At 42.8% G+C, this 14080-nt stretch overlaps 1 protein-coding gene across 5 annotated transcripts in view; it reads left to right on the top strand.

The window, feature by feature from the left end:
• CREB5 (cAMP responsive element binding protein 5) overlaps positions 1–14080 on the top strand; it is a 369622-nt gene that overhangs the window by 84286 nt on the left and 271256 nt on the right. For all 5 annotated transcript variants that reach the window (XM_029070322.2, XM_029070325.1, XM_029070324.1 and 2 more), the window contains one exon: positions 5031–5203. In XM_029070322.2, the coding sequence (XP_028926155.1) occupies positions 5031–5203 (173 nt within the window). The remainder of the gene's footprint in view (positions 1–5030; positions 5204–14080) is intronic.

The following is a 14080-nucleotide window of genomic DNA, read 5'->3' as shown; positions in this document are numbered from 1 at the left end:
CCTTGTTCTAAGCAGTTGGGAGAGTGATGCTGATAATGGAGTCTCCCTTCATAAAAAATGAATGAACCCTTGTGCTGTCACCAAGACTTAGGGAGCATGTTCAGAATTGCAGTGCCGTTGGTTTGCCACTCACTTTCTATTGCCTTAACATCATATTCCCACTGAGGCAGAGGGTTTGTCAAGTGATTGGGCAATGAGGGGTATAGCATATTGCAAAGTGCCCTTGATCATTTTATGTGCAAAAGTTATTTACTAGGAAAATGACAGAGATATCAAAACACTGTGCTGAGGGGAAGCAGCGTGACCTAGTGGAAAGGGAACAGATCTGAGAGTCAAAGGCCCTGGGTTCTAATCTCGGCTCCACCACTTACCTGCTTTGTGATCTTGGGCAAGTCACTTAACATCTCTGTGACTCGGTTCCCACATCTGAAAAATGGAGATTCAATTCCTGTTCTCCCTCCATCTTACTTTGTGAGGACCGTGAGGGAACTGAGTATCCTATATCTAGCCTAGTGCTTAGTACAGTGCTTGGAATATAGTAAGTGGTTAATACCGCAAATATTATAGACCAGCATATTGTTGGAGGCACCTCTTTAGTAGCTGCAGTTTTTACCTCCTATGTTAGCCAGGTGTTTTCAGAATACCTGCTGAGCCTGTCCACCAGGTGAGATATCCCAGCTGATTTTTCAGTCAGACACTATCACAAAATCCCAGGTGGCATTCCCTTCTTTCTGGCTCCTTCCCTCCAGCGCCTTGGGGAAATGTAGGTCAGACTTGGCTGTGGCACCTGAGGCTACAAGAGAAGCCAAAAATATGGTTCCTTCCCTTGCCTCCCAAGACTCAGTTTCCTTACCTGTCAAATGGGAAAATAAGGCCTATTGGCTAGCTGTGTTACAAACAACTATGCCTTTTGAGGAATTGAATATTTAGGCAAAGTATTTAATTTTCCAGAAAAAGGATTCTTTTTTGGTATAACTTGAGTATCATTATTATTATTCTTAATCAAAGCTGTGTGTATGAATTTAAAGCACTTTTCTTCTTTTGTAGTTTCTGCTTTGTTTTTATCCTGAAGAGGATACAAATGTAATGTTGTTCTTCTCACAGTCACATTGCTACGGTGGAATCATTTAGAAAACCTCTTTGGTGTCACACAGTCATTGGTGTGTGTGTCTGTGCATTCACAATGCAATCAATTCACAGGTTAGGCCGGTGCCCAGTCTCCACCTAGACTTCTATCAAACTGTGTGGTTAGGATTAGGAGTAGGAAATCAGAAACGTGGGCAAGGTGCAGTGTGACAGACACAACAACCTAAATGGCATGAATGTTATCACCATCATTTAACACTCTCGCAAGAAATCCTTCTCTCTGCTGCAGGACTTCAAAGGTCCCCTTTCGTTCTCCTGGGGACTAATTTCTCCTTTCTCTTTCCTAACCTGAAAGTGCTGGCAGATCTTTTATTTCCACTAACAAATTGCTAGTGACACACCATTTCTTCATCCCCTCTCCATTGCCAAATAAGCAATAACCAAGAAATTCCTTAGACTGTACAAGATCTCCCTAAATTCTGGGGTTTAATCTCCTTTTAAGAACCCCAATAAGCAATACATTATGTATTTCAAGCTCTTACCAAAGAGTTTTGCTTTGTTCTATTTATTTATTTTTCCCTGGATTTATTTTTCATCACTTTTCAACCCCTATCTATTGTTTCTGCTTAGTTTCCTTCACAGGCAGGGATGCCTCAGAAACCAGCAATATCCCCAGTCATTTGGCTTACTTTTAAACTCTTAACGATTCTTTATAAAATGCCCTGAATCCCGTATAGAAAAATATATGGCAGCACTAACTCTTCCGAAGACCTGGGATTTATTTCTTTATTCAGATATTGTGTGACAGTTGGAAAAAATGAAAAAAATTTGCTGCCTAAGAACTTTGGCAGCCCCAACCCTATTTTTAGTCCAGGAAAGTAATGTTCATCCCTCTTCAACTTAGTTCACCTTGAACAAATCTCAGTGGACTTGGGGACCCAGCCAGCTTCCTGGTGGGTATCTCCTGATTGGCTTTGAAGTATGATCACAAAATTGATAGCTGACATTCCTTGGTCCTGGTGGACCAGTCTTCCCCTTGGCCCCTCCCATTTTTCTTCCCCATCCCCCACCAGTCTCACCAGACCTGGGGCCACATGTGCCAGGAGTAGAGGGAAGAGAAATGAGTAGGAAGGGTATGAAAACTCTCAGGTTTCCTAGAACAGGCGTAAAGGAGTGGGTAGAGATTCAAATTTGCTCAGCATTTCTTTTAATGGCATTTGTTAAATGCTTACTAGGCGTCGAGCACTATTCTAAGTGCTGGGCTAGATAAAAGTAAATCAGCTGGACATGGCCTCTGTCCCACATAAGGCTCACAGTCAAATAATAACTGGGGTATTTGTTAAGCGTTTACTATATGCCAAGCACTGTAATAAGTGCTGGCGTAGATACATGATAATTAGGTCCCACATGGGGCTCACAGTCTAGTAGGGAGAACAGGTATTGAATCCCCATTTTACAGTTAAGGAATCTGAGGCACAGAGAAGTTCAGTGATTTGCTGTAGGTCACCCAGGAGGCAAGTGGCAGAGGCAGGTTTAGAACCCAGCTCTTCTGACTCCCAGGCCTGTAGTCTTTCCACTAGGCCAAGCTGTTTAATTAGGCTTGAGGCCGCAAGTCTGCTCTGTATAGAATATTAGCTAGAATGGAATTCTCCATTTAAAAATTCAGTTGGGAATAAAACAAGTTACTGGTATAGCTGTGGGAAGAGCTAAAGTCTTCCAATATGTTAGTTATAAGACAAAACGTTCCAACCCCTCTTTAGTCATTGAACACCAGGTGATTTGGAAAGTTATTTTCATTAACCATTTTCCAGCAGTTAGGAATGATAATCTCTCCATACCTTATTGCAGGTGAAGAGATGACAGTTTTAAAAAATGCTGTGTTCTGTCTGTTGCTCTAAGCCTATTTAAAAAACTCAGTGTGCTTGTCATTTTGAGCAAAACGTGAACTGGTTGGAGCAGCCAATCCCTTAAATCATTGCTCGGTGCACTCAACCACAGAAATCATTTCCAAGAAGAATGTATATCATGTTAAGTCAGAGAAGTATGTACTAAATGTCCCCTATATAAATCTTGCTTCTGGGTGGTGGTAGAGTGATTAGCAAATTCCAGGTATTTTTCCGTTTGTTCCATACTGTAAAAGTAAATAGTTATTTTTTATGCCTTCAGAGTTATAAATTGCAACAAGAACTAGGTCTTGAGGTTTACCCAAAGCCAATGATTCCCCCCTCTGTTGACACAACTGATTTTTGCTTGAAAGAATATGAAGAACCCAGCCCGTACACTTCACGCTTCCTTCACCAATGTACTTACTGAACCTTGTTCTTGTCTCTCTTGCTGTTGTCCCCTTGCTCTCCTCTTCATTCTGGTTTGGAACACCCTGCCACTTCATATCTGACAGACCGCCACTCTCCCCATCTTCAAAGCCCTATTAAAATTCGATCTCCTTAGAGCACGGGCCTGGGAATCACAAGGAACTGGATTCTCGTCCTGGCTCTGCCACTTTTCTGCTGTGTGACCTTGAGCAAGTCACCTCACTTCTCTGTGCCTACCTCATCTGTAAAATGGGGATTAAGTCTGTGAGCCCCATATGGGGCATGGATGGTGTCTAACCTGATTACTTTGTATCTACCCCACCGCTTAGAACAGTGCTTGGTACATAGTAAGCGCTTAACAAATGCCATTTAAAAAAAAGAAAACCTTCCCTGGCTAGTCTCTCATCTCCCCATCCTGTCCTCTCTCTCTTCTGCATCACCTGTGCCCTGGGGTCTGTACCCCTTGAGGATTTGCATATGTACCCTACCCCAACCCCACAGCACTTATGTACGTATCCTTATATTCTGCTGCTTCCCCTATATGTATTGAATTTTTGTCTTCCCCTCTAAACTGTAGTCTCCACGGGGGGAGGGTTCATGTCTCCCAACTCTAATGTATTGTACTCTACCTACCAGGTAGCACCTAGTAAATGGGAATGGGAAGCAGCATGGCCTAGAGGCAGGAGCAAGGGCTTGGGAATCAGAGGACGTAGATTGTAATTCCTGCTCTGCTACTTTTCTGCTGTGTGACCTTGGGCAACTCACTTGACTTCTCTGTGCCTCAGTTCCCTCATCTATAAAATGGGGATTAAGATTGTGAGTCCCGGGTGGGACAGGGACTGTGGCCGACCTGATTACCTTGAATCTACCACAGCACTTAGGTCATTTTTCTACAAAAGCATTCAGGACATGTCACTCCATTCCTCAAAAAACTCCAGTGATTGCTCATCCACCTCTGTATCAAACAAATACTCCTCACCATTGACTTTAAAGCACTCCATCACCTTGCCCCCTCCTACCTCACCGCGTTACTCTCCTACTACAACCCTCCCTGCACACTTTGCTCCTCTAATCCTAACTATCTCACTGTACCTTAATCTCACGTATCTTGCCGCCGACCCTTAGCCCACATCCTGCCTCTGGCCTGGAAAGCCCTTCCTCCTCAAATCTGATAGACAATTACCCTCCCTGCCCCCTCCACCCCCATTCAAAGCCTTGTTGAAGGCACAACTCCTTCAAGAGGCCTTCCCTGACTAAGCACCCCCTTTCCTCTTCTCCCACTCCCTCTGCATTGCCCTGATTTCTCCCTTTATTCTTCCTCCCACCCTCAAAGCACTTTTATGTTCATATGCAGTTTATTTATATTAATATCTGTCTCTCCATCTAGACTCATAAGCTTGCTGTGGGCAGGGAATGTGTCTGTTTATTGTTGTATTGAACTCTCCCAAATGCTTAATACAGTGCTCTGCACACAGTAAGATCTCAATAAATACTATTGAATGAATGAATGAACAGTACTTGGCACATAGTAAGTGCTTAACAAATGCCATAATTATTATTATTATATGCTCAATGACTACCAATGATTGATTTGTTTCCTTCTGCTCTCTCTTTCTTTCATCTCTCTTACAGAATATCTCTATGCATAACGCTGTCGGGGGAACTCTGACGGGACCTGGATCCCACCAGCTCGGTAACACCAGGATGCCCAACCATGACACCGGCGTGGTGATTCAGCAAGCTATGCCGTCCCCTCAGTCCAGCTCCGTCATCACGCAAGCACCTTCCACGAACCGACAGATCGGGTAAGTTGACCTCTTCCGCGTCCTCCGAAGGAAGCGGCAGCAGGTTGGATGTCTGATTTAAGGCAGCTGAGCCACCTGGATCTTGAACCTGTTGGAATGCATGCCCCTGCGCCACTCCCCTGACGGAGCCTAGTGAGATCAAAATGGTTTCCCAAATTCTGCTTTCATTCATTAGGCAATTTGGTACTGGGAAATTGAGTTAGGCCAAGGGTGTGTTAGGTAGCTTTAGAAGAGAAGGTGGACAGATGATCAAGCGCCTCTGGTTCTGGTTGCTGCATTTATTTTGGGACTCCTTGAGAATAATTATAAAACCAGTCTACAAAATTTGAAGGTTTTGTTCACCATTTTGAATGAGAGTTTAAATCTCAAATAAGTACTATTCAATAGGAAGAGCACAGGACTGGAAGTCAGGAGAACTGGATTTTAGTCCTGCTCTACCCTAACTGAATTGTCACTTCACCTCCTTTATCCTCAGTTTCCTCAGATTTGAAATTGGACTAATAAAAACTTCCTCTCATACAAAACGCTGTAAGAAAAATACTTCAAGGTCACTGAGGGAATAAAAGCTAAAATAATATACAAATTGGTCCAAGGAACAGAACCTCTACTCAGTTTTCTCTATTTCATTGAAGATTGAGACACTAACCCTTCCTACATTACACTCAGGTTACAAATTAGTATCAGTGGTTCTCAAATCCAGCCACCTAATAATTTTGGTGCAGCCATCAATAAAGTAATCAAAATAATAAACGCTCTCATGAGATCTTCATTTTTCAGATATTGTGAGAAGTCCTCACTGGGCCAGTATTCTTCAGCTAAAAACTATCAAGATTAGGCTAATCTCAGAGTATGGCCCCAGCAAAATATCCTTTGAGGAGCACAGTGTTAGACAAAATAAACGCACTGTCTAGACTTGTTCAAGCCAATTTACTCTAGTTTTTACTCGGGGTCATTACTTCAGTTTATGAGCTACTTTTCTAAAACAAAAAAAAACAAAAACAAAAAAAAAGGCACTCCTTTCTCTCAGGCCACCCTGTAATGAGGAGTATTACCACTAAAAGTGGGGCATTCTGTCCCTGTATATGCTGTACATTTTTAGGCAGAGGATGAAAGGACTGCAAAGTACGGAAGCCTCTCTGGTGGGTAGGGAGTAGATGGAGCACAGGCAGAAAGAGAAGGCGGAACCTGTTGGAGATGTGAGGTGGCCTGGCCCAAGTGGGATTGGGATGGATTTCAGGTCCGAGAGACTGTGCTATGTGGCAGGTTTAGAGGCTGGAGTGAGGGAGTAGCATGAATGAGAGATAGACACATCCAAGAGAGGCTGGAAGAAAACTGGAGCAGACAGAAGCAGCTGGGAGGGAAGCCAATCTTTACAGGAAGCAGTCATCATTTTCATTAATGTATTTATTTAGTACTTACTATGTGCAGGACACTGTATTAAGCACTTGGGAGAGTACAGTACGACACATTACCTGCTGTGGCTGGGGAGGAAGCATATGACTTTTTTATGCCCCACCGCCCCCAGCCCCCAGACACTGTGGGAATTACCCATCAGTAATGGTCACTGTGAAGCAAAATTGTTCGTCACTGGCATCTCTCAACCTATCTGCTTTCACTACCACTTGGGAAGAATTCACTCTAATAATCAAGTGTCGCAGGAAATTCATACCAAATTTTCATAAAATAAGTTTAGTTTTCCCTTAGAGAGAGATTTGTTGCCTAGCTGAATGTTTGACTTCGAAAAAATCATGGTTGAATTAACAAAAATGTCTCAAAATGTCTTTTCTTCTGAAATGACTTTGGGGACAACAACTTAAAATGAAGACCTGGACTTTTTACAGGATGAAAGGAATTCATAAGGGAGACAGTGCTCAAATCCCAAATGACTATTTTAGATAATGAATGGACTATGGACAGTCACTTCACAGCTACACTAGCTAATTATAATTATTTCATTTTTCCTTGAAGGAAAAAAAAAGAAATTTGCTGGAGTTTGAGCTGTTTTACTAACATTCTTTCCCCTTAGAGTTCTCCCACATTCCCCCTTCCCCTCTCCAGACCCCTGAAGCACTGAAGTACTCAACACTTGCTGCAAATGTGAGGTAGAAAAGCACTGTATTGTGGATCACTATTTCAAAGATTTGCCTTAACACAAATGTAATTGGTTATGGTCCCTAGAACTGGGCCAGTCAGATCCAGAAGCCTAGGTTTGGGTAACATTTGTGAATCATCCAACAGTGCATCTGTTTGGGTGTACCAATACACACATGCACATGTATGCATATTTACATGTGACCCATGTGTCTCTGATGTGATCTTCCAGTTCCTCCCTGATCCCGGGGTATTTTGTTTCTTCCCTGGCGTGTCCTAGGAGATAATTTCTGCTTTTCGAACTCTGAATCACTGCCAAGCTCTGGAGTGACTTCTTGTTTCTTCCCTTTAGATTTTTCCCCATAGTGTCTGCTCCGTTGATTTCAGAAGTACACATCCTGTCATTTTCATCTCTCCACGTAACCCATCCTCAGTCTGGTTGGGGATTAGCATCGAGTGGGCAAGGGGGAGGAGCACCGTCTATCTCTCTGAAGGATTTGATATTGAACACTAGGTGGTAAAACATTAGGAAGGTTACTCCCGCCCCCCTCCCTGCCAAGAGGAAATGAGTACTTATTTTAAAACGTGAGTTTCCTCTAGAGGCCGTGTTTTGAAATGAACATTTGAAATTGCAGATAGCTTATTTGAAAGCTTACACAGAACCATATTGTAGCAATATTCTGATTTTTATCACAACCTCAAATATTTAAGCGTCAAAATCTGGCCAAGCCACCTGCAAATGTTTGCGGTGGCCACCAGCCAACCAAAACAGCAAACGGCAATGAAAGTCCTCATTCAGGCCCGGTGCTGGAGCTATGATCCAGCCACGGGAACGGGACCCACCTGTGCCCACGCATGGTGTATTTTGCTGCGATGAGTGGATGTGTTCACAGCTGGAATTCCCGGTAGGAATTCCCGACCCCTTTCCTCTGCTCTCCCTCTGACTCTTTGCTTTCCTCACCCGTCCTCTGATTTTTCTCTTTCTCTCCTGGCCCCACGGCCCCCATCCCACACTCGAGCTTTGAGAAACGGGGACGCGGATGGATTATATGGCCGGAGGTCTGCAGACTGAGAGGCGACGAATTATTCTGGAAATCTCACTGGAGGCGTGTGCACGTAGGGTTGCTGGCATGAAACCACTGTGGCTACTGACTAGGCTCTGAGCCAGGCTAGTCCGGTAAGCGCTCAATAAATACCATCGATTGACAGGAATGCAGAGAGTCACAGCAGTAATAGTAAAGTGGAGGGACATGAGCTAGGAGACCTTGCCTCTGACCTGTCCTCCCCACATCACGCCCAGGTCAGAATAGGCAGAGGTATTGTCATAGGAGCATGCCGGCAGGTTAGTGTAAAAATCCCAGATTGTACGCATATAGTTAGGTTGTCTAGAAAACCCCCCACTAAGCCTTGGAGTGTGGGAGGCCTTCTCCAACTAGTAAGTACTTGTGTATAAGGGGAGCAGTCAGATGCGTTGCCGGGAAGGGTGCTGTTGGCTGATTGATGGCACAACACTAGAAGATAAGCTTCCCAGATGGAATGGGAAAAAAAAAGCCAGGCAGCGTAAGGGGGAAAGCAAGATTGGAGACAAGCATTTGTAGAAGGCATCAGAAAGCAGATAAACTGAGTCAGCCCTTGGTCAAAATGAGTGCCAGTGATTCAGAGCATGCAGTTCAAAACAGAATTTAGTCTGATGTCATTTTAAGGGATATCATGGAAGAAGTTGATTCAGCTCCTCGGAGAAGGAATGGTTTGGGGGTGGATACGGGATATGATAGGGCAGCAGGCTACTGCCAGCCTTGGATACTCATTTCTCTATGTAGTAGTAATGATATTTATTAAGGGTCTATTGAGTGCAATATAATAATAATAATAATGTTGGTATTTGTTAAGCACTTACTATGTGCAGAGCACTGTTATAAGTGCTGGGGTAGGTACAGGGTAATCAGGTTGTCCCACATGAGGCTCACAGTCTTAATCCCCATTTAACAGATGAGGGAGCTGAGGCACAGAGAAGTGAAGTGACTTGCCCACAGTCACACATATATAATACTAAGACCTTGGGAAAATGCGCCAGAAGCACAGGGCACACAAGGAACTTCAGATTTTTTTCTAGCATAGATACTTTTTTCACAGTAGTTAATGCTCAGGTCAGTACATCTTCAAACATGCAGCTTTCCATAAAATAACCACTTCTCTTTTGAGTGATAAGCTGGCAGAAATAACTCTCTCAGTATTTCTGCAAGGAGAGCAGTGAACACAATTTGGAGTGCTTTTTTCATTCACTCAGTCATATTTTTTGAGTGCTCGTTATATTGGTCTCTCACAGGAGATTGGAAAGATTTTGGAAGCATTCCCTTCTTGTTGGGCCAGAATCACTTTAGATTCTCATCCTTGTGTGCCGGGATTGAGTTTACCAACATTTTGGTATGGTACTTTCCCAAGCACTTAGTTCAGTGCTCTGCACACAGTAAGCACTCGAGAAATACTACTGATCAATTGTAAGAAGTTTTGCTCACCATCATCCCTCAAACTCCAGCTGGCATAAGATGGAGTTGCTTGTGAATGTATTAGGAATACCACGAAAGGGTTTAGAGAGACCTGATTATGAAAGGAAATTATTTGTAATCCTTTGATATTATGTAATGCTATTTTATGCCCTAAATATGTGCATGCATTAAAGCTGATTATTTCTATAGGTATGTTGCATCAATATTGTATTCTCTTAATTGTTTTGGCATATTCCAATGGAGATAAGTATAGATCAAACTTTAGAATTATAAATGGTGGCAAAGGAATGTTAAAACAACAAAATTATTAATAATTTGCTAATGTGATTTCAGTCACATCTGGGCAAAAATATATTAAATCAACTGTTCAAGAAAAGTGTAGATACACTGAAGGATAAAGCTTATTTTGATTATTAGAAGAAAAGTTTGGATTTAGAGAATATTGTTCCATAACCATTACTAGGAGGATAAACATCACACTGCTTCCCTTCCCATGCCTTTTCTCCATTATCAATCAGTCATTTATTGAATGCTTAGTGGGTGTAGGTACCTGTACCGAGCACTTGGAAGAGTACAGTATAACAGAGTTGGTCAACACATTCCCTGCCCACAACAAGCTTACTATGAACCATTTCTTCTTATGTTAGGTTCCAGGTGTAGCTATGCGTAAGGAACGAGAGATAATAGTTAAAATATAACAAATGCAGCCTAGGAGGACTCATCTCTAAGATAGCTGGATACTCTGAGTAATGAAGATCACAAGCCATTATACTCTCCTCTGTATTCTATACAGTGCCTCACTATGAAAATAGCATTATTGTATAACAGATGCCTGATATCAGACCTCCCTGTCATTATTTCTGAGAGTTCTCAAGAGGTGTGTGTTCTGTGTGTGTCTCCTGTGAAATCCCCAAGGAGAGCAATGAGCTATACCTCTGACAAAGCCCCTACTGGTCTCTCTACTAAAAGGGTTTTATATGTGGAATGAAATTTGAAGTACCCGTGCTTGGCAAAATATAGTGTTTCTTAGTGTTCTGAAGTTGTTTTGCTACATAATAGAGTGCCAGTTGAAGGGACAGAGTCAAATGGTCCGAGTACAGACCTAGGTTCCCAGGAAAAGTGGAACTGTGATCCCAGCACTCGGGTTCACACTCTGAGGCTGGGGGCGCTGGGGGGCATCCTTTGACATCTAGACCTCTCAATTTCCCAACTGCAAAATGGTAAGTCATTCCCGCCTCCACCTCCCACCTAGTTAATGTTTGTGTTACTTGATGAAAATAAGCACATTGGGGGGGGGGGGAAGAGGGAAACTAAAGGAAATGAGGCTCACAGCCTTTAAGAGATGTAATGTATTCCACCTCTCCTGGTTTCCTCTTTCTTGGGCTTCTGAGTTGGTAGCAGGAACTCTGAATGTCTGCTGCTGATGGCTGTTCCCTTAGGCTGTTGATCTGCTGAGTGATAAGCGGCAGAAATGGTTAGGGGATCATATGGGTGGGGCCAATACATATTCTACTGGCCAACTAAACCATTTTGTGAGCTTAATTGGTTTTTATGTTATTTGTATGGCAGTGATGACTTCTGTTGAAACTTAATACAGAATAACATAGGACTACCCCTTCTAACTTAAAATAATTTTAAATGTTTTTAAAAAATTCAGACAGCATAGTGAAATATAATACAATGCAAAGTTTACTGCAGTACCCCATAGTTTGTGGAGTAACTTTGCCAAATTCAGTAGTGTGAGAGTATCATTTATGGGACTTGGTTTCCTGGGACTGATTTGGATATGTTGTCGAGGGCCTTAATCATGACTTGATAGTACACGCCAATATTTCCGGTCTTCATCTCCATTCTGTGGGTAAGCCCGGTTGAGGCCCTAACCAGTTAACCCGATTTTGCTGGGAAATGGTGTGCCACAAGTTCAAATGCAAAAGCTAGCTGTAACTTAGAAATGAAATCTTTGTCAATAATGCAATTGCACTTCCTGGTTCTGAGTCAAATGTGTAATTGTCTCGCCCACGCACTTCAGTTGGCTTAGAGCATCAATGTTCAGAAAAACCTAGCTGATTATTCAATATATTCACATAGCTATAGAGGTGAACAAGAAAGGACATTAACGTGAACGTGAATTGGTGGATGATGAACACCAGGGCCCTTATTTTTTTTTAGTAATTCACGAGAGTGGGGTTGCATATTCTGCTAAAGGGGGAGATGAAAAATATAGTAGGTGCTCTGTAAATGCATGATCAATTGCAAAAGTGCAAACAGCTACACTGGTAAAAAGATAAGTGGAGGGAAAAGGATGAAAAAGAGCACCCCAGACCCTGCCATCACCAAATAGCTGTTTGGAGTCCCATAGAAACATGAGTAATGTATCTTATCACCCCTTCCCAGGCCATATAGCCAATCTCAGAAAACAAGGGAAGACATTTCCAGGACTGCCATTTGTATAAAAAGTATTGCTGAGCATACTGCTCTAAAATTTTCAGAAGTTGGGAGAAATGAACATGGTGAAGAGGAGGGAGGTGGTTTTTAAAGGTAGTAATAGTATTTAAGTGATTACTGTGTGTAGAGCTGCACTGACACATTGTGAAATCAGTTGCTTGGTTAGTATGCATTATGAAATGGATATGTTCTCAAATCAGCTTGCGGTGTTTATTCATTCAGTCATATTGAGCGCAGTGTTCAGAGCCCTGTACTAAGCGCTTGGGAGATTACAATACCACAACGAACAGACACATTTTCTGCCCATGAGATAAATTGTTCTTGATTTTTAACCAATAATGAAGTACATGATTCTTTGAAAAGGGATAGTAATAAGTCTCTGAATTGTAGTGGAAAGCCTAAGAAAGTACATGAATCACGTTAAATCCATTTGGATACTCTGTGAAATATAGAATATCTAGTACTAATATGAATGATTAGCCAACACACTAATCAAAGCCTGTTGAAGGCTTTGGCGTTCTTACCAGAACTATTTTGAGGTGGTTTACAGATATTGAATCATATGTGGTGTTATTAACTCTATCTTATTGTGGTGGTGGGAAGTGATGAAAGGTACTGCTTTATTCACTGAAAACACTATTCTTGTGTTCTCACTGTCTATCTCCTACTGCGAGCTTCTCAGTCTAATGAACTCCTTCCTCACTCTATGATTGGGTTGGGCCTATATGAAGGAAAGCTCTACAAAAACTGGGCAAAGTTCTACTGATATCATAGTTGACTGAGCAGAGTTAAAAATAATAATATAGTAATTGTTAAGTGCTTACTATGTGCTAAGCACTGTGCTAAGCGCTGGGGTAGAGACAAGGTAATCAGGTTGTCCTAAGTGGGGCTCACAGTCTTAATCCCATTTTACAGACGAGGTAACTGAGGCACAGAGAAGTTAAGTGACTTGCCCAAAGTCATACTGCTGACAAGTGGCAGAGCTGGGATTAGAACCCATGACCTCCGACTGCCAAGCCTGTGCTCTTTCCACTAAGCCAGGCTGCTTCTTAGCCTGGTGAAAGCTGGGATAGCCCAGGAAGGGTGCACAGACTCTTCTCCTGCTTGGCCCAGTCTTCCCTGTCTCTTTCAGAGTCTGCATTTGGCCGCCAGCTCTGGGAAGTGAGCTTTCTCTCTTTCTTTGCCCCTGTTTCATTCATTCATTCAATCGCATTTATTGAGCGCTTAGTATGTGCAGGGCACTGTACCAAGTTCTTGGAAGAGTACAGTGCAATAGTCAACAGATACATTCCCAGACCACAATGAGCATACACTCTAGAGTGGGGGAGGCAGACATTAATATAAATAATTAAATGACTGATATGTACATAGGTTTTTGGGGCAGGGAAAGGGGAAGAACAAAGGGAGCAAGTGAGGGCGATGCAAAAAGAAGTGGGAGAAGAGGAAAGGGGGGCTTAGTCTGGAAAGGCCTCTTGGAGGAGATGTGCCTTCATTAAGACTTTGAATTCGGTGCGAGAGTTATTGTCTGCTGGATTTGAGGAGGTAGGGCATTCCAGGCCAGAGGCAGGATGTGGGCGAGGGGTCGGTGATGAGATAGATGAGAGCAAGGCACAGTAAGAAGGTAAGCATTAGAGGAGTGAAGTGTGTGGACTGGGCTGTAGTAGGAGAGTAGTGAGGTGAGGTAGGAGGGGGGTAGGTGAGTGAGGGCTTTCAAGCCAATGGTGAGGAATTTGATGCAGAGCTGGTTGGACAAACCACTGGAGTTTCCTGATATGCTCCCACCTTTTGTTCCTTCTGCCATTTTCAAGCAAGGAAAGTAGAGGCAGGAGCATCA

Source organism: Ornithorhynchus anatinus, chromosome 8, assembly GCF_004115215.2.
Source record: "Ornithorhynchus anatinus isolate Pmale09 chromosome 8, mOrnAna1.pri.v4, whole genome shotgun sequence".
NCBI classification, from domain to species: domain Eukaryota; kingdom Metazoa; phylum Chordata; class Mammalia; order Monotremata; family Ornithorhynchidae; genus Ornithorhynchus; species Ornithorhynchus anatinus.
Note: the sequence above shows the minus strand (reverse complement) of the source record. Positions and strands in the feature narration are given on the sequence as shown.